Source organism: Oncorhynchus keta, chromosome 24 (assembly GCF_023373465.1).
Source record: "Oncorhynchus keta strain PuntledgeMale-10-30-2019 chromosome 24, Oket_V2, whole genome shotgun sequence".
NCBI classification, from domain to species: Eukaryota; Metazoa; Chordata; class Actinopteri; order Salmoniformes; family Salmonidae; genus Oncorhynchus; species Oncorhynchus keta.
This window is the reverse complement of record NC_068444.1, coordinates 47,781,538-47,801,232: the sequence shown is the minus strand read 5'-3', so window position 1 is coordinate 47,801,232 and position 19,695 is coordinate 47,781,538. Positions and strand designations below refer to the sequence as shown.

At 43.7% G+C, this 19,695-nt stretch overlaps 1 protein-coding gene across 2 annotated transcripts in view; it reads left to right on the top strand.

The window, feature by feature from the left end:
• Positions 1-19,695, top strand: part of LOC118357647 (unconventional myosin-Id) — a 115,016-nt gene that overhangs the window by 74,286 nt on the left and 21,035 nt on the right. For both annotated transcript variants that reach the window (XM_052478407.1, XM_052478408.1), the window contains exon 21: positions 6,535-6,689. In XM_052478407.1, the coding sequence (XP_052334367.1) occupies positions 6,535-6,689 (155 nt within the window). The remainder of the gene's footprint in view (positions 1-6,534; positions 6,690-19,695) is intronic.

Here is a 19,695-nt window from a genome sequence, read left to right as displayed (position 1 = left end):
ATGAGAACGACTAATCGATAAGATATGAAAATATCTGAAGAGTTATATTCGTGCAATTGACACTCGATAAACATTTTCCCGTGGTGTGCCCCGACTTCATAGTTAATCAAAGTTACATGATCACGTGATTAAATGACACACAGAGAATTGATTTGCTAAAATAAGTCTTCACATTTAATGATAGTCACAGACACGACACCATCATATTTTAACTACATCCCACCATACGCATTATGAAATAATCCATTATACTAAATGTCATCAAATCAAACGTTATTGGTCACATACTTATGGTTAGCAGACGTTATTGCGAGTGTAGCTTGTGCTTATAGTTCCGACAGTGCAGCAATATCTAACAAGGAATATCTAACAAGTAATATCTAACAATTCTACAACAAATACCTAACACACACAAATCTAAGTTAAAGGAATGGAATAAGAATATATGAATATAAATATATGGATGAACAATGTTAGAGCGGCATAGACTAAAATGCAATAGATAGTATAAAATACAGTATATACAAATGAGATGAGTAATGAAAGATATGTAAAGTATTAAAGTGGCATTATTAAAGTGACTAGTGTTCCATTTATTGAAGTGGCCAATGATTTCAAGTCTGTATGTAGGTAGCAGCAGTCTGTGCTAGTGATGGCTGTTTAACAGTCTGATGGCCTTGAGATAGGGGTGAGAGAACTGGTCAAGGTGAGCGAGTCGATGAAGATGGAGACCTATTGTTGCTTGGGGAGCCGGTGAGGCATGAGCAGGAGCCATTGATTACTGGAAGGTCGGATGGAGGGGAAAGGCAGTTAGCGCCTGTTGATTAGCAAGCCAGCAACGTTGCTGCCCTACTAAACCTTGGCTACCCTTCTGCTTATTTTCTACCCCTGCTGGAACTAAAAGCATTGATTCCATCAAAAATGGCACCCGATTCCCTATATAGTCCATAGGGCTCTGGTCAAAGGTGGTGCACTACGTAGGGAATAGGATGCCATTTGAGACGCAACCTCTATACCAGACACCATCCTTTGCTATCTACCTCTGCCGGTGTCATGCCAACTTTGCAATAGATGTAGTTGTCATGGCGATTGTGCGGGAGGGCAGATCAGCTGATATCTGGTATTGTTCAAGCATGTTCACAAATCGCCTGGCTGCAACATGTGTGCTGTCCACTTTCCAATAAGCTTTTTGGTCTTTCCTCTGTCACCTTATTTCACTATTTCTATTCCTGAATCTTACTCCCTCTCTCCATTTCTCCAACCAGGCGTTCTTTCTCTTGATTCCTTCTCTCCTAGATAGAATATTACTTATTTGTCATAGAGTACAGTAAAGTAGTGCAATGTATGGATCCTTTAATTTAGAGGTGCTAAATGGGAATGTAATGTGTTAGTAAAGATTGATTGCTGGCTGACTGGGGATCCCACTAGAGGCAAGTTGCCAAAGCTTGTCTCATGGACGCATGGATGTACCCTTCACCTCCTCCCCTTTCCTCTTGCTCCATCTTTGTTTTGCAGTGTATTTCTCTCTCTCTCTCTCTCTCTCTCCTCATCTCTCGTTCTCTCTCTCTTCCTCTTCATCTCTCTTTCATCTCTTTATCCATCTCTCTCTATCTCGGAGGGATTTTTCAATTTGCTTGTCAGAAAAAGAGTCTGCCAAGCCCTCTCCCGCTACAGTGAACGATATACATCTTTTGATAGGAGGACAGATGCCTGTCAGTCACAAAGTGAGCGATGACCGGGAAACACTACTGGTACGCAGAGGGGTAGAGAATGACGTAACACACAATACAGACAGTATGGAACTCCCCTCCCGCTGTGGTTGCAGTCAAATGTCTTTACACAGAGGGAGAGAGCTTGAATTCGCACATCCCGTATAATGTGGTAACAATCCACTAAGCCCCAAAGATTTCTGGCACGTTCATTTATTTTCTTTTGTTTACAGGTTTCGACATTAACGATGGCCTGCTGGCCCGCGGCCTGTAAAAACATGTCGGTCGGGCCAGTGGATGTTGTCATTCTTGACCGACAGGGCCAGTAACTTTTCAGCACTTTTTACATTCCAATTCAACATTTACCTTCTCTGTTGCAGTCTACCATTGAAAACCGTTGAAGACTACACTGGTAAATGTCAAGCTATTTGTATTTGAGCAATATGATTGGCCATTCATTCAAAAACCACAACGCTACCGCAAGGCACAACTTCTCGAGCAGTACATGAGTTGATGCTTTCAACACAGCACACGCGAGATCGAGCTATCCAGAGCAATAAAAGTGCCCATCAATCTACTCGCTGAGCTTATTTATTTTATGGAAAGTGATTTACAAAATGAACATATTAGCAATATTCTGACTACTGTTGATAGTCTGCAAAAAGAAAGCTATACAAATACACCTAGCTTTCGTATTGGCTAGCCTACTGTATCCATGTTGATGTCTCTTTTGGAACGTTTGTCTTAAAGGGGCAGGGTCCTATTTTCAAAATGACATACTTTAGAAGCAAAATTGAATGCAATTAATACAATGCAATTATTTCCATGACATAATTTTAAAGCAATTTTGGACTGGCCGTTCAGATACACTGACAAAATATAGAAACACAACAGTGAGCTGAAATAAAAGAGCCCAGAAATGTTAGACACATCCCTGTTAGTGAACATCTGTCCTTTGCCAAGATAATCTATCCACCTGATAGGTGTGGCATATCAAGAAGCTGATTAAACAGCATGATCATTACACAGGTGCACCTTGTGCTGGGGGCAATAAAAGGCCACTCTACGATGTGCAGTTTCATTACACAACACAATACCACAGATGTCTCAAGTTTTGAGGGAGCCCACAATTGCCATGCTGACTGCAGAAATGTTCAACAGAGCTGTTGCCAGATAATTGATAGTTAATTTCACCACCATAAGCTGCCTCCAACACCGTTTTAGAGAATTTAGCAGTACATCCAAACGGCCTCACAACCGCAGACCATGTGTAACCACGCCAGCCCAGGACCTCCAAACCCGGCCTTATCACTAGCGAAATTTGCACAAACAAATAATTTCTTCATAAACTGTCTCGGAATTCTCATCTTTGTGCTTGTATATCCTCACCAGGTTCTTGACCTGACTGCAGTTCGGTGTCGTAACCGACTTCAGTGGGCAAATGCTCACCTTCTATGACCACTGGCATGCTGGATGAATCTCAGTTTCAACTGTACTGGGAAGATTGCAGACACAATTATGGCATTGTGTGGGCGAGAGGTTTGCTGATGTCATTGTGTGCCCCATTTTGGCAGTGGGGTTATGCCACGGGCAGGCATAAGCTACGGACATTGAACACAATTGCATTTTATTGATGGCAATTTGAATGCACAGAGATACCGTATCCAAACCCTGAGGCCCATTGTCGTGCCATTCATCCGCCGCCATCACCTCATGTTTCAGCATGATAATGCATGGCCCCATGTCGCAAGGATCTGTACACAATTCCTGGAATCTGAAAATGTCCCAGTTCTTCCATGTCCTGCATACTCACCAGACATGTCACAGATTCGGCACAGCCATTGAAGAGGAGTAGGACAACATTCCACAGGCTACAATCAACAACCTGATCAAATGTATGTGAAGGAGATGTGCCGTGCTGCATGAGGCAAATGGTGGTCGCACCAGATACTGACTGGTTTTCTTATCAACGCCCTTATTTGTTTATTCCCAGTCATGAAATGCTTAGGTTAGGATCATTTCAAAGATATTGAAGTATGTGGACACCTGTTCAAATGAGTGGATTCAGCTATTTCAGCCACACCTGTTGCTGACAACTGTATAAAATCAAGCACACAGCCATGCGATCTCCATAGAAAAACATTAGCAGTAGAATGGTCCGTACTGAGGAGCTCAGTGACTTTCAATGTGGCATTGTCATAGGATGACACCTTTCCAAGAAGTCAGTTCGTCAAATTCCTGCCCTACTAGAGCTGCCACGGTCAACTGTAAGTGCAGTTATTGTGAAGTGGAATCGTCTAGGAGCAACAACCGCTCAGCCGCAAAGTGGTAAACATTTTCTGTCCTCTGTTGCAATACTCACTATCGACTTCCAAACTGCCTCTGGAAACAACGTCAGCACAATAACTGTTCATTGGGAGGTTATTGAAAATTGGTTTCCATGGCCGAGCAGCCGCACACAAGCCTAAGCTCACCATGCGCAATGCCAAGCATTGGCTGTAGTGGTGTAAAGCTCTCCACCATTGGACTCTGAAACAGTGGAAACGCATTCTCTGGAGTGAGGAATTTGGGTTTGGCGGAAGCCAGGAGAACGCCACATGCCCCAATGCGTAGTTCCAACTGTAAAGTTTGGTGGAGGAGGAATAATGGTCTGGGGCTGTTTTTCATGGTTCAGGATAGGCCCCTTAGTTCCAGTGAATGGAAACCGTTATGCTAGAGCATACAATGACATTCTAAACGATTCTGTGCATCCAAATATGTGTTAACAGTTTGGGGAAGGCTCTTTCCTGTTTTACCCCGTGCACAAAGCGAGGTCCATACAGAAATTATTAGTTGAGATTGGTGAGGAAGAACTTGACTGGCCTGCACAGAGCCCTGACCTCAACCCCATCAAACACCTTTGGGATGAATTGGAACGCCGACTGCGAGCCAGGCCTAATCGCCCAACATCAGTGCCCGACCTCACTAATGCTCTTGTGGCTGAATGGAAGCAAGTCCTTGCAGCAATGTTCCATCATCTAGTGGAAAGCCTTCCCAGAAGACTGGAGGCTGTTATAGCAGCAAAAGGGGGGACCTAATTCCATATTAATGCCCATGATTTTGGAATGAGATGTTCGACGAGCCCCTGTCCACATACTTTTGGCCACGTACATCTGTAGGTCTACAGATTTAATCAAAGTTTTGACATCTGCTGTTTTCTTCAATCATACCTGTATTACAGATGGCTGAGAAAATGCCTCATAAAAAGAAGCTTGAAACCTTTGGAAGTCGACAGACTCGTACAGGATTATTTTAAAAGTGCAGTCAAAATTAAGTTTTTCCTGTGTTTTACAGTATATCATATTTACAACAGCTGATTAAACTAACACTGTAAAGCGTGGAAAAAATGTGATCAGTGTTATTTCCTGATACAATCTAGCATTAGAATGTACCAGAGGCCAGCAAAATAGAGCTTGTTCTGCCTGGCTGGCTACTTTTTCTATTTGGCTGACTACTCCAACTCTATGTGTTTGTGGAAAACACTGGGATTCGTCTGTGTTACGTAACGACAGACTCGTCTCCCTCAAGAATAGACCAAAGGTGTACCGAACAGGACACTCGCTGCAGTACCATCAGTATCGCTATGAGAACTCGAACACTCATTAAAAAGCAACCAGGCTTGTTTCGATCAATTAACCCTTTCATGTACTGTACCCTTTCATGTACTGACCCTCGTAAACTGCTCTCATGAACACAAGCATGTGGTGTTGGGGTATACCTGTTGAAATCGTTTCTAACCACGGGGCTCATTTTGCTTTCTGTTATTTAGCTATTGGTAAAGCAGCTAGCTGTTGTTCACACCTCGATGCGTGGTGCCGTGGTGGCGGTGTCACATTTACTTAACCTGATGGAGATTGAATAATGATTATTTTTCTCCCAGTATGGTGCCCCTGCAGTTCTGGGCTGAGGGGATAATGTGTCTGACTCCCCTGGCTGTTTCCAGGGTCTACACTGTGCTCAATGGGACCTGGACTCGCGGGGGAAGGGTGTAGGAAAAAGGGAAGGAATTGAAAAAGAGTAATCCCAAGCAGATGCACAATAAACTCTACTTGTCATTATCTTCCTTAGAGATGTTATGTTTGGTTAAAAAAAACATTATCAGGACCATTAACCCTTGAAGCAGACAAACATTGCACACATAACCTTGGGGTTTTACTCGTCCATTGCAGTCTGTGTGAAGGGCTAGGGCTGGGAATTGCCGGGGACCTCAAGATACGATATTATCACGATACTTAGGTGCCAATACGATATGTATTGCGATTCTCACGACTCTATATGTATTGTGATTCAATAGTGGAATTGTATTGCGTTTTTATGTTCCAAACATATTGCTCACCATATGTCTGCTGCAGAGGGACAAGAGAGCGCATGAGAAAATTAGTTTTGATCAGTCATGGAAATAAAAGTGCTGAAAACAAATTTCAAAAGATGGAGAACGAGCTATGAGTTTTGGCGCAGGTACACCAACTAGCGCAAAAATAAGATTGTGATCTTGTCAAAAATAATATCCCGATATGTAACTGTATCAAGTTTTCCCTCATCACTATATAGGACCATGTCAGAATCCCCCTGCACCCGTTCCTTAGCGAGTAAATGACGGATGACGGATTACAGTTTTAATTCAGTGTGAGAACCCCTAGTCTATTGCTGTGTCCATTGAGCCATGCTAACTCAAACTCCCGTGGTGTTTTGTCTGTATGTACGTGCACGTGTGTATGCTTGTCTGTGTGTGTGCGCTTGCCCGTGTGCGTGTCTGCGCGTGTGTCCTCTCTCTCTGTCCTCTCAGGTGACGGGGGTGAGTGTGTCCCCAGGTAAGGATCAGCTGGTGGTGTTCCACACTAAGGACAGCAGGGACCTAGTGGTGTGTCTACAGGGGATGGTGCCTGCTGGGGACAGCCGCATCGGAGAGCTGGTGGGCACCCTTCTCAGCCACTTCAAAAGGTAACCTGTGTGTGTGTGTGTGTGTGTGTGTGTGTGTGTGTGTGTGTGTGTGTGTGTGTGTGTGTGTGTGTGTGTGTGTGTGTGTGTGTGTGTGTGTGTGTGTCATGCGTGTGTTTGTCTGTCTGTCTGTGTTGGACGGTCGGGTCAGTGGGTAAGTCCGTTGGGTGAGTCGGGCAGGTCTTTCTACTTCTCGTTTTGTCTATCTGCCTGCCTGCGTCCTTCTGTCTTTACATGTGTGCGATGTTCTGTGTCTGTCTACAGTAAAATATACTGTATGTATGTGCTGGGAGCAAACTATGCAGTACCTCTCCTCAAAGCAAAGTCCAGTACCTCCTTGTGTGGCGCATTCTCCCAGAGAAGCGCATGGTGCAGACGGTGGAGATTATCGTACAGACCAGCTGTGTGTCTCCCACATATTGCGGAGAGAAGTACATTATTACTTACCGTCCCTTCGGTCAACCCCTGGAAAAACTACACAGGTAGCAGATTGGAACTGCTATACTGCCCCATCTGATAGGGTACTGTACATGTAAAATTATAGCATACTGTTCTGCTTTTTAAATGATCTTTAAGTGGATATAGGAGAATGGAGAAAACGGGCAAGGCTTCATTGTGATCATTTCACTGAGCTTTAAGTTGGGGCTTGTGCGATAATTCAGTAATGTATGATAGATGATTTGCGGCATATATTATATTTAAGCTGATCTCTCGTGGAAAGATCCTGCGTGTAAACCGAGAGAATCTGCCGGGACTGAATGGGATGTGAGGATTAGAGCAGCGTAGTTCCAGTGTTTGGGGTTTTTCCTCACTGGTTATTTGGTGGGGAAACTCCCGGTTTTCGCAGGTGTTTGCATCTTTCAGAAGGGGAGGGGACATTCGGCCCGTGACTTTGAAAAGAGAGAGGGTGGAGCTCCTCGTGCCACTTCCCTTAACATTTACAGACTTAATCGAGCAGCTGACCAATTACGTGAACCTTAGTTCTGGGTTAACCAAGTTTATTTTGAAGCCATGCTGCTTTATTATATCCTTGGTCTGGTCTAAAACTGGTCTGATCTGTGTGTGAATGTGCCTGAACACGGCGCATCGTCGACGATATCTTGTCTCATTGTATACAGGCTCACAGTGACAGATGGCAAGGGTCCCTCTTATTGACTCTCCATGTGCTTCCTATAGAAGCCCATCCATCACAGTGAAACATGGGCACAAGAAATGGCTGTGTGTGTGTGTGGTGTGTGTCGGTAGATGTAGATTTAACCTTTATCTCCACTTGAGCGTGGTGCACAGCCCACATAATGCAGAGCTCTGTAGCAGTTTACAACACACACAGGGACCTAGAGTCAATGGCTGGCTTTTTATCCTCCAAATGTACAGCATTGGAAAAACGGTGTGACTGTGTCATTGAGCCTAAGCCCCATTCCAAATAACTCTGTTTTGGTTCCAACTTACAAAATGGCATCTTGTTTTCCTGGGGGTTTTCAAAATTTGTCCCCTCAAAAAGTCTGCTTTTGAGATTGAATTTGTGACTTGACAAGTTTCAACAACAACAAAAAATGCCAACACTGTCACATTTTAGGAGTAGCTTCTCAAAAGGCGTCATGGCCAAATCTGTTGAGAGTTAAAACAGACACTGCAAATTCTGCTCCACGTTAACCCTCTTATCCCCTGTGACGCGCCACAGTTGTTTAGAAACTCATAAATAGTCCAGAGGCTTTTATATCCCCATGGCCTCACTTCCTCCCTCACCCTTCTCCTTCTTCTTTCTCAACCTTTTTCCCTTTTTTGTCATTCCCCTATTGTCATCCCTCTTCTTTGTAACTCCCTCTCTCTGTCTTTGCACCCTCTATATCTTCCTCTCACCTCTTTCCCGATATCTGTTTCTCTTCCCCACTCTCCAGCTCTTTTTCTCTCTCTTGCTCTTCCTCTTTCTTTCTCTGTCCCCACCAATCTGTCATTCTCTTTCCCCCCACCCCTCTGCCCCCTCTCCTCTCTCCTCCCTCCTCCTCTATCCCCCCTCCTCTCTCCCCCCTCCATCCATCTCAGAAGAGGAGACATGCAATGTTTAAGGAGATGCGCTGCTCCAATGTGAAAGCTTGCATGGGCTCTAGTCTATATTTAGCCCAGACCTCTGCTGTATTGACATGCACCCCACACAGCTCGCACCAGGCAGCCACTGCTACTGCAGCACACCACACCACACCACACACACTTCACTCCTGGGACAGAGGGGGGAGAGACGCTCTACATCTGTCACACACACACACACACACGCACAAGATGTGGATAGCACAGTCTCACACACTAGCACACACACAAACACAGATACCATTCTTGATCAGCAACTCATTAGTCGAATTAGGGTCGTTTGTTGTCCTTTTGGAAGGTGAACCTTCGCCCCCCCAGTGCTTTGGAGCAGGTTTTCATCAAGGATCTCTCTGTACTTTGCTCCGTTAATCTTTCTCTCGATCCTGACTAGTGTCCCAGTCCCTGCCGCTGAAAAACATTCCCACAGCATAATGTTGCCACCACCATGCTTCACCGTAGGGATGGTGCCAGGTTTCCTCCAGACGTGACGCTTGGCATTCAGGCCAAAGAGTTCAATCTTGGTTTCATCAGACCAGAGATTCTTGTTTCTCATGGTCAGAGTCCTTTAGGTGCCTTTTGGTAAACTCCAAGCCGGCTGTCATGTACCTTTTACTGGGGAGTGGCTTCCTTCTGGCCACTCTACCATAAAGGCCCGATTGGTGGAGTACTGCAAAGAAGGTTGTCCTTCTGGAAGGTTCTCCCATCTCAACAGAGGAACTCTGGAGCTATGTCAGGGTGGCCATCGGGTTCTTGGTCACCTCCCTGGCCAAGGCTCTTCTCCGCCGATTGCTTAGTTTGGCCGGGCAGCCAGCTCTAGGAAGAGTCTTGGTGGTTCCAAACTTCTTCCATTTAAGAATGATGGAGCCCACTGTCTTCTTCAGGAAAAAAATCCTGTTTTCGCTTTGTCACTATAGGGTATTGTGTGGAGATTGATGAGGGGAAAAAATATTTAATCCATTTGAGAATAAGGCTGTAAAGTTTTTAAAAATGTAGAAAGGGGTCTGAACACTTTCCATATGCGCTGTACAATAGCATCAGAAATATTCATATCCCTTAACTTATTCCACATGTTGTTAGTTTGAATTTAAATTTTAAAAAATCACCCATCTGCACTCTATATCTCATAATGACAAACTGAAAACATGTTTTTTTTAGTTGTTTTTTTAGCAAATTTATTGACAATGAAATACAGAAATAATTCATTTATGTAAGTATTCCCAACGTAAATCTTACGCCCCAATCTAGTTGTTTGCACTCTGAAGCAGGTTCTCATCAAGAATTTGCCTGCATTTGGCTCCATTAATTGTATCCTATATCCTTACTTGTCTCCCATTCCCTGCTGGTGAAAAACATTACCATAGCAAGACAGTGACACCACCATGCTATGGGATATTATGGGGTATTGTGTGTAAATATTTTATCCATTTTGAAATCAGTCAGTGACACAACAAAATGTGCAGTATAGTCAAGGGGTATGAATACCTTTTTGAAGACATTGTACATTACATTTGCATAATATTCAGCTTAATGTTACCTGATAATTATGTCTCACTGGATCGAACACATACCCCTTGGTTCACACCCGTCATAAAAATGGCCTCCATGTTAGTTTATTCAGCTGAGACTTAATTTCTCTCTGGAATTATAACTGTGAAGGTAAATCAGTAACTCAGCGAAAAAGCTGCAATGCATAAAATCAGTATCCATTACAAATCTACTTTTGATTTTATTAGGACCTCTTTTAGTCCCCATTTGGACTAATCTTCCAAGAGTCCTTAACATTAAAATACAATTTATAATACAAACACACTTTCACATATAACACACTATTACAAACATACATAATACACTAGCATGATTACCCAATAAATACTCCATCTAAAAAATACAAATAAATATATTGATTCTTCATCTACTATAGTCCCACAACATTTCTATATACTATATTTAAATTGTTTTTAAATAATGTTTAAACTTATATATTGAAAGGTTTCTAGTTTGCTCAGTTAATTTATTCCATTTCTTTATTGCTCTAAATCGAAATGTTGTTTTGCCCATTTCTTTTTTCTGTCTGGATAACGCATAGATGGTGGACAATCTATTCCTAGTATTTACGGAATGTCTGTCTCTTACCAACTGAATACCATTGTGAATAGAACTTGGCCATGTTAAATGATGTATATTATAAAATAAGATAAGCATGTTTTTTTCAATTATCTTGTGGATTGATGACCAACCAAGAACACTGCGCATGACTGCAACAGAAGAACCATATCTCCGCCTTAAAACAACCCATGACTGCAACAGAAGAACCATATCTCCGCCTTAAAACAATCCTTGCTGCTTTATTCTGTGCATTCTGCAGCCTCCTAACTTCACTAGATGATGCATTTCCCCAGACCACCGAACAATAGTTCACTTGACTCTCAACCAATGCCTGTGTTATTTGCTGAAGGATTTTCCCTGGTAAATATTTAGCTATCCTTCTGATTATGCATGCTGTTTTAATATTTTTTTGACATAGATTAGTTATTTGAGACGACCATGAGAAGCAGTTGTCAAGCTGCACTCCCAGTAGTTTGGTTTCTGTCACTTCTTCAAGTGTACTCCTCCCATACTTAATTGTATCCCATGCTGTTTTGGCCTTTTTCTAGTTGAACAGACCAACATAACTTTGGTTTTCTCTGTGTTTAAAGCAAGTTTGTTTTGGCAAACCCATTTCCTGATAATCTCCAAATCTCCTTGCAAAGCTTGCTGTACCTGTTGAACCGATTGTCTTGCTGCATAAATTGTAGTATAATCTGCAAATATAGTAGCTTGAGTTTCAACCAAGGCATAGGGAAGGTCGTTGGTGTATATTAAGTAGAGAAGTGGCCCAAGGCAGCTGCCCTGTGGTATTCCACAGTATAACACATTAGGGGAAGAAAATGAACCATTGATATAGGTGGACTGTTTCCTGTCTGTTAGATATCACTGTACCCAATTCAATGCTACCTCCTTAAAACCATAATGCATTCATTTTGTCAAAATAATTTCATGATCCACTAAATCAAATGCTGCACTGAAATCTAAAAATAGTACACCTACAAACCTGCCATTATCCATAGCATTAAGCCACTGGTCAGTTATGTCAACCAATGCAGTGGTAGAGGAATGGTTTTTGCGATAAGCATGCTGATTGGCTGTAATCAGATCATTCTTTTCCATATACTCCCACATTTGTCTACTCACAATACCCTCCAATATCTTACTGAGTGTAGGGAGTAGACTAATTGGTCGACTATTGGCAGGAGTAATGGGTTCTTTAAGCCTACTTACAGTACATGGGAACTTTTCACTTTGTTGCCCTTTGTAAACTATAAATAGCGCTTCAGTGGAAACCAATCGAATGAGAAAATTCTACTGAGTTGTGTAAGTGTTCTAGATTGTTGTGTAATGCTGTGTTTGATCTACTGGGATCTCAGAAAATGGCTTTCTGTGGCAGCTTGTCTTGCTGTTGTCCACAGTGACTACTGAAATTCCAGACAGTATTGACACGGGCGATGGAGGGAGAGACCGTTATATGTAGAGCCAAAAAGCATATGATGTGTGTGTGATGTTATTCTGGGCTCAGCCTAACCCTATAATGAGAAGGAAGGCGTCACTCTCTTATGACCGTTAGGGAAAGATACTGTACGAAGACACCAGTTTGTGGACTTACCTACTTCCTTCATCTTTATTCATGTTTTCTCTTCCTTTGTTCTCTCTCTCCCTCTTTGCCGCGTCACTTCCTTGTTATGTGTAGCACAGACTGGAGGTTGGCCCAGATTTGTCAGGGCAGCAGGGTTACGTGATCAGTTGAGAGCGAGAGAGACAGAGAGCGAAAGAGATGCACGCATGACTGTAAGTCGCTTTGGATAAAAGCTCCTGCGAAATGGCACACGTTATTATATTATGTGTTGCTTCTCAGCTATGTGGCAGATCCCCGATTTGCTCTGATACATCCTCTGCTCCCATTGTGCATTGGGCTGTCCTCATCATTGTCTGACCCCATGATAGAATGTATGCACACATGACTGTAAGTCGCTTTGGATAAAAGCGTCAGCTAAATGGCATATATATATATATCAGGGTTCTGTCCTCTTCCATTCAACTCCAGCATGAAACCTCTCTGTCAGTGCCAGTACATCAACATTTGAAATCGTTTTCTAAAGAATTGCATTTCTGAGCCACGGCAGCCACCTGATCGAGCCGCTGTCCCTCTCCTTCTTTGGAGGATGCGTGCGCTCAAAGACTTGATGTGTTTCTTGTTTGTTTTTTTTGCTTTTCAAGCCTTTTTGAGATTCTTATGAAAAGCATTATAGAAATGTAGTAAATTATTATTATTTTCCCTTTTTTATTCTGTGAAAGCGATTTTAGATTTTGAAGCTCAGCTTTAATGGAGGAATCCGTGAGAAGATACGTTGGGATCTGTTTTCCTCTCCGGAGAAAGACGATCCATTACGTTTGTGTTACAGTACGAGGGAAGCGTGAGGAATATTCAAAGTGCTGCATTGCGTGAACAAATGTGCGGTACTGCACTTTCCTGTGTAATTGGAGATGGCATCACCATCATCATTCAAGACACTAAAACAGAGAGACAGAGGCGCTGTGTGTGTGCTGCTAGCTGGTGCTTTTTTCTACCTACCCCATCAAGGTCACCCTTTATGCTGAATCCAATATTTCAGACTTGAGGAAGTCATTCTCCCCTCCCATCTCATCTCTTCCTCTATCTCTATATCCCTCCCTCTAACACCCCCCTCCCCTGTTTTTAGCTCTCACTCCACCCTCCCCTTTTCTCCTCTTTCCTTCCTCCTCCTCTCCAATTCGTCCCTGTGCAGTGCTGCAGATGCAGTTGCCATAGCGACCAGCCAAATCATGTTTGTCTGATATTTAGTCCAATAATAACACTGCTGCCTGAGAATACTAACGACTCATCTCCTCTGGGGGGAGATGGAGGGAGAGAGAGAGGGTGGGAGAGAGCTGGAGAGAGGCAGAAACTGTGTGAGAGGAGAAACAAGGGGGTGGAGAGTATTTTTAAAGCTCATCTTGTTTCAGACATGAATGAATCAGTCTCCATCATTATACACTATGGATTGGATGGATTGGATAGTATTCCTGTCATGTAAAACTATGCAGAGCACCAATTCCAGTCATCCATACAAACACTAATTTGCCATCCAAAAACATATGCAAAGATTTTTTTTTTTTGCTCCTCCTGCGTAAATGTTATGCAGCATGTAATTCCCCAATGCGCGTGTGTGTGTGTGTGTGTGTGTGTGTGTGTGTGTGTGTGTGTGTGTGTGTGTGTGTGTGTGTGTGTGTGTGTGTGTGTGTGTGTGTGTGTGTGTGTGTGTGTGTGTGTGTGTGTGTGTGTGTATTGTCACAAACTCTTACATTTGACTACAGTCCCCAAACACACATGCTCACCTATACATACACACTACACATATTTTCTAGATTAACACACACATACTGTTTAAGCTGGACAGTAGAGAGTCCTGCTCTGTTTGGTTTATTTCCTTACCCTGCGGCCTGGGGGGGTTGGTTGGTGGAGTGATGGAAGAGGAGGGCTTTAGACTGACTGTGTGTGTGTTATGAATGTGTGTGAGAGCTGGATCTGACCTAGTTTCCCTCTGTGTCGATCCCTGCATCCCTGTGGTGCTCTCTGCCTGCCCGCCTGCCAACCAACCACTGGGAGATGCAGTGAGGTACAGGTAATGAGGCCTCTGCCATGCACATAGAGCAGTGCTGCAGCCCAAGACATCCCCTCCCCTGACCTCTCTTCCATACCTCCAGCCTTTCCACCTACCCAGAGCCTGTTACTTATTGTGCTATCTTGCTGCTCTCACTGGTCATAATGTGAGCCACCTTTTCTCTCTCATCCCTCTCTTTTCCCCATTTTGTCTTTTCTCCTGTCATCTCCAGCTTGGGCCTGATCAACATGATTATCTTGGTTCAATACAACCTAGTCCCCTAGCCCAATGTCTCTCGAACCCGTGAAACATTGATAAACTGGAATGAATGGACTCGTCATTGACGTATTGATTTGATGGGGTGACCAAGTATGAGCCACTGTATGTGTCTTTAAAAGTGAGCGTGTGTAATGGATAACTTTTATAGTTATTTAACCTTTATTTAACTAGTCAAGTCAGTTATGAACAAATTGTTATTTACAATGACAGCCTACCCTGGCCAAATCAAATCGAACTTGAGCCATGAGCCAAATACAACAAGTGTAGACTTTACCGTGAAATGCTTACTTACAAGCCCTTAACCAACAGTGCAGTTCAAGAAGAATAAAATATTTTCCAAGTAGACTAAAATAAAAAAGTAACGCAATAAGAACAACAATAATGGGGCTATGGACAGGGGGCACCAGTACCGAGTCAGTGTGCAGGGGTACAGGCTAGTTGAGGTAATCTGTACATGTAGGTGGGGGCGAAGTGACTATGCATAGATAACAAACAAACAGCGAGTAGCAGTAGTGTATGGGGTGGGGGTCAAGTCCATGTAAATTGTCCGGTAGCGATTTTTATAAATTTTTCAGCAGTCTAATGGCTTGGGGGTAGAAGCCTTTTGGTCCTGGACTTGGACAACGCTGGGCCAATTGTGCGCCACTCTATGGAACTCCCAATCACGGGCCGGTTGTGAAGCAGGGTCTGTAGTGACGCCTCTAGCCCTGAGATGCAATGCCTTAGATCGCTGCTTTTCCTTCTCTCCGCTTGGCTCATCCTCAACAACCTATTGATTTCCGTAATGGTCCTTTAGCCAAGTCCAACCACCCTTGTGATTATACTGGGTGCTTCAGAAGACAAGAGAGAGACTATGGGTGCTGGTTCATTGACAAGCAGACACGGTCGGCTATTAGTGTCATGATAGGCCTATTGAACAGAATGGAGAGAAAAGTAACTGGAGGAGGGAAGAGCCAAGCGTGATTGTTTAAGACGGAAGGAGCCTCCTGCTGTGAAGCCATTGTGGCTCCAGCAGTGTTAAGACTCAGCCATCTGTGTAGGGTGTACTACTATCAATGGTCCCTCAGGGAAAGTGCTCCCTTGCTTTGTCCACCACTGGCACACATCACCATCACTGACCCTATGATCCTTTTATAGAGAGGATCGCAACACAGATCACAGCACAGGGAGGATGTGTGTGTGTCTTTGTCTAGGATGAATACTCTCTACTACCCTTGGTAATAATAGTCTCTTTACCCTTATGGAAGTAGAGTTGGGCTCACATTACTGTGCGTTAAACCTGTGGCCGCTACACGTGTTCTGTTCACACTCACATTATCAATCCTATCGGTACTTATATTGATATATGGTATACCAGGGTATTTAGAAATACCAACAGAATGATTTTCAATACCATTTTTTATTTTTTTATGCGGGGGTTGGGGAACCCGACCTTGTGGGTGCTTTGGGAGTGCGTGCCACACTGCTTATAACTAACTAGAAGTTAATTTATTTGGCACCTCTTAGATAGTTATCTCCAGCTCAGGGCTCCAGCAATGCATTTGGTTTGCTAACTTGCTAACTAATCGGCTACCTTACTAGATCAACCTACTTGGTTATAGTAGAGACAATCAATCCCCTCCGTGATCAAGATCCCTGCTGCCTAAATTTGTTTTGTGCGACCAAAAATGTGTGTGCACTGCCGGTAACACCATAAGGTACAGGAACGGGATGAAAATCTGTATATCATCTAACCCTTGAGGAAGTCCTATGGAAGTGTATTGTTAGTACAGTTTGTCACTCTTGTTCAATTATCGTGCTCTTATAATCCATACCATATGAATGAAGCACATAATATACAGTTGGAAATATTTTTTTCTATTTTCTTTTTTTATAGTTCCCTTTTTTCTTCTAAAATACATTTTTGTATACTTAGGTCCAGCAGGACAAATCAAATGTTATTGGTCACATGCGCCGAATACAACAAGTGTAGACCTAACAGTGAAATGCTTACTTACAAGCCCTTAACCAATAATGCAGTTTGTACTGGGCCGTACGCACTACCCTTTGTGGTGCCTTGTGGTCGGAGGCCGAGCTGTTGCCATACCAGGCAGTGATGCAACCATGATCTCGATGGTGCAGCTGTAGAACTTTTTGAGGATCTGAGGACCCATGCCAAATATTTTCAGTCTCCTGAGGGGGAATAGGCTTTGTTGTGCCCTCTTCACGACTGGCTTGGTGTGTTTAGACCATGATAGTTTGTTGGTGACGTGGACACCACGGAACTTGAAGCTCTCAACCTGCTCCACTGCAGCCCCGTCGATGAGAATGGGGCATGCTCAGTCCTCCTTTTCATGTAGTCCACAGTCATCTCCTTTGTCTTGATCACGGGGAGGGAGAGGTTGTTGTCCTGGCACCACACGGCCAGGTCTCTGACCTCCCTATAGACTGTCTTGTCATTGTCAGTGATCAGGCCTACCACTGTTGTGTCATCAGCAAACTTAATGATGGTGTTGGAGTTGTGCCTGGCCATGCAGTCATGAGTGAACAGGGAGTACAGGAGGGGACTGAGCACGCACCCCTGAGGGGCCCCCGTGTTGAGGATCAGTGTGGCGGATGTGTTGTTACCTACCCTTACCACCTGGGGATGTCCCATCAGGAAGTCCAGGATCCAGTTGCAGAGGGAGGTGTTTAGTCCCAGGATCTTTACCTTAGTGATGAGCTTTGAGGGCACTATGGTGTTGAACGTTGAGCTGTAGTCGATGAATAGCATTCTCACATAGGTGTTCCTTTTGTCCAGGTGGGAAAGGACAGTGTGGAGTGCAATAGAGATTGTATCATCTGTGGATCTGTTGGGGCAGTATGAAAATTGGAGTGGGTCTAGTGTTTCTGGGATAATGGTGTTGATGTGAGCCATGACTAGCCATTCAAAGCACTTCATGGTTACAGATGTGAGTGCTACGTGTCGGTAGTAATTTAGGCAGGTTACCTTTAGGCAGGTTACCTTTTAGTCTGCTTGAAACGTGTTGGTATTACAGACTCAGTCAGGGACAGGTTGAAAATGTCAGTGAAGACACTTGCCAGTTGGTCAGCGCATGCTCTGAGTACACGTCCTGGTAATCCGTCTGGCCCTGCGGCCTTGTGAATGTTGACCTGTTTAAAGGTCTTACTTTCATTGGCTACGGAGAGCGTGATCACACAGTCATCTGGAACAGCTGGTGCTCTCATGCATATTTCAGTATTACTTGCCTTGAAGTGAGCATAAAAGTAATTTAGCTCGTCTGGTAGGCTCGTGTCACTGGGCAACTTGCGGCTGTGCTTCCTTTTTGTAGTCTATAATAGTTTGCAAGCCCTGCCACATCCGTCGAGCGTCGGAGCCAGTGTCATACGATTCAATCTTAGTCCTGTATTGATGCTTTGCCTGTTTGATGGTTCATCGGATGGCATAGCGGGATTTCTTATAAGCGTCCGGGTTAGAGTCCCACTCCTTGAAAGCGGCAGCTCAACCCTTTTGCTCAGTGCGGATGTTTCCTGTAATCCATGGCTTCTGGTTGGGGTATGTACGTACAGTCACTGTTGGGACGACGTCATCATCTTCTACACCTGCATTGCTTGCTGTTTGGGGTTTTAGGCTGGGTTTCTGAACGGCACTTTGAGATATCAGCTGATGTACGAAGGGCTATATAAATAAAATTTGATTGATTGATCAATGGACTTATTGATGAAGCCAGTGACTGATGTGGTGTACTCCTCAATGCCATCGGAAGAATCCCGGAACATATTCCAGTCTGTGCTAGAAAAACACTTCTGTAGCTTAGCATCTGCTTCATCTGCCCACTTTTATATTGCCCGAGTCACTGGAGCTTCCTGCTTTAGTTTTTGCTTGTAAGCAAGAACCAGGAGGATAGAATTATGGTCAGATTTGCCAATTGGAGGGCGAGGGAGAGTTTGTACGCATCTCTGTGTGTGGTCTAGAGTTTTTCTCCTCCGGTTGTGCATTTAACATGCTGGTAGAAGTGAGGTTAAACTGATTTTAGTTTCCCTGCATTGAAGTCCCCGGACACCGGGAGCGCCACCTCTGGGTGAGAATTTTCCTGTTTGCTTATCGCCGTATACAGCTTATTGAGTGCGGTCTTAGTGACAGCATTGGTTTGTGCTGGCAAATAGACAGAAAACTCTCTTGGTAAATAGTGTGGTCTACAGCTTATCATGAGATACTCTTCCTTAGATTTCTTGCACCAGCTGTTTACAAATATACATAGACCGTCACCCTTTGTCTGACGAGAGGCTGCTGTTCTATCCTCACAAAAAAGCTTAAATCCCGCCAGCTGTATGTTATTCATGTCATTGTTCAGCCAGGATTCTGTGAAAACATAAGATATACGATAGGATATACGTACTTGTGGTTTTTCAATTTTCTTATCCAATGATTGTATGTTGGTTAATGGGACCGATGGTCAAGGCAGATTACCCACTCGCTGTCAGATACAAGGCACCCAGACCTACCTCCCGATATCGCCGTCTCTTTCGCTTGCGAATGACGGAGATGAGGGCCTTGTCGGGTGTCTGGAGTAAATCATTTGCGTCTGACTCGTTAAAGAAAAAATCTTCTTCCAGTACAAGGTGAGTAATCACTGTCCTGATATCTAGAAGCTCTTTTTGGTCATAGGAGACGGTGGCAGAAACATTATGTACAAAATAAGTTGCAAAAAAAACACACAGAATAGCACAATTAGTTAGGGGTTTAAAACGGCAGCCATCTCCGGCGCCATTATCAACCCAAACACACCTCAAAAAAACTAATGATTCCAGAAGAATTGCTGGACTGTTCTGGATCTGAATCTCATCCAAAACCTATGGTGAGACCTGAAAACAGCAGTTGGTTGAAAACATTGAAAAAGTGGGCCAAATTGCCAGTAGAAAGGTGCAACGAGCTCATTGATGGCTACAAT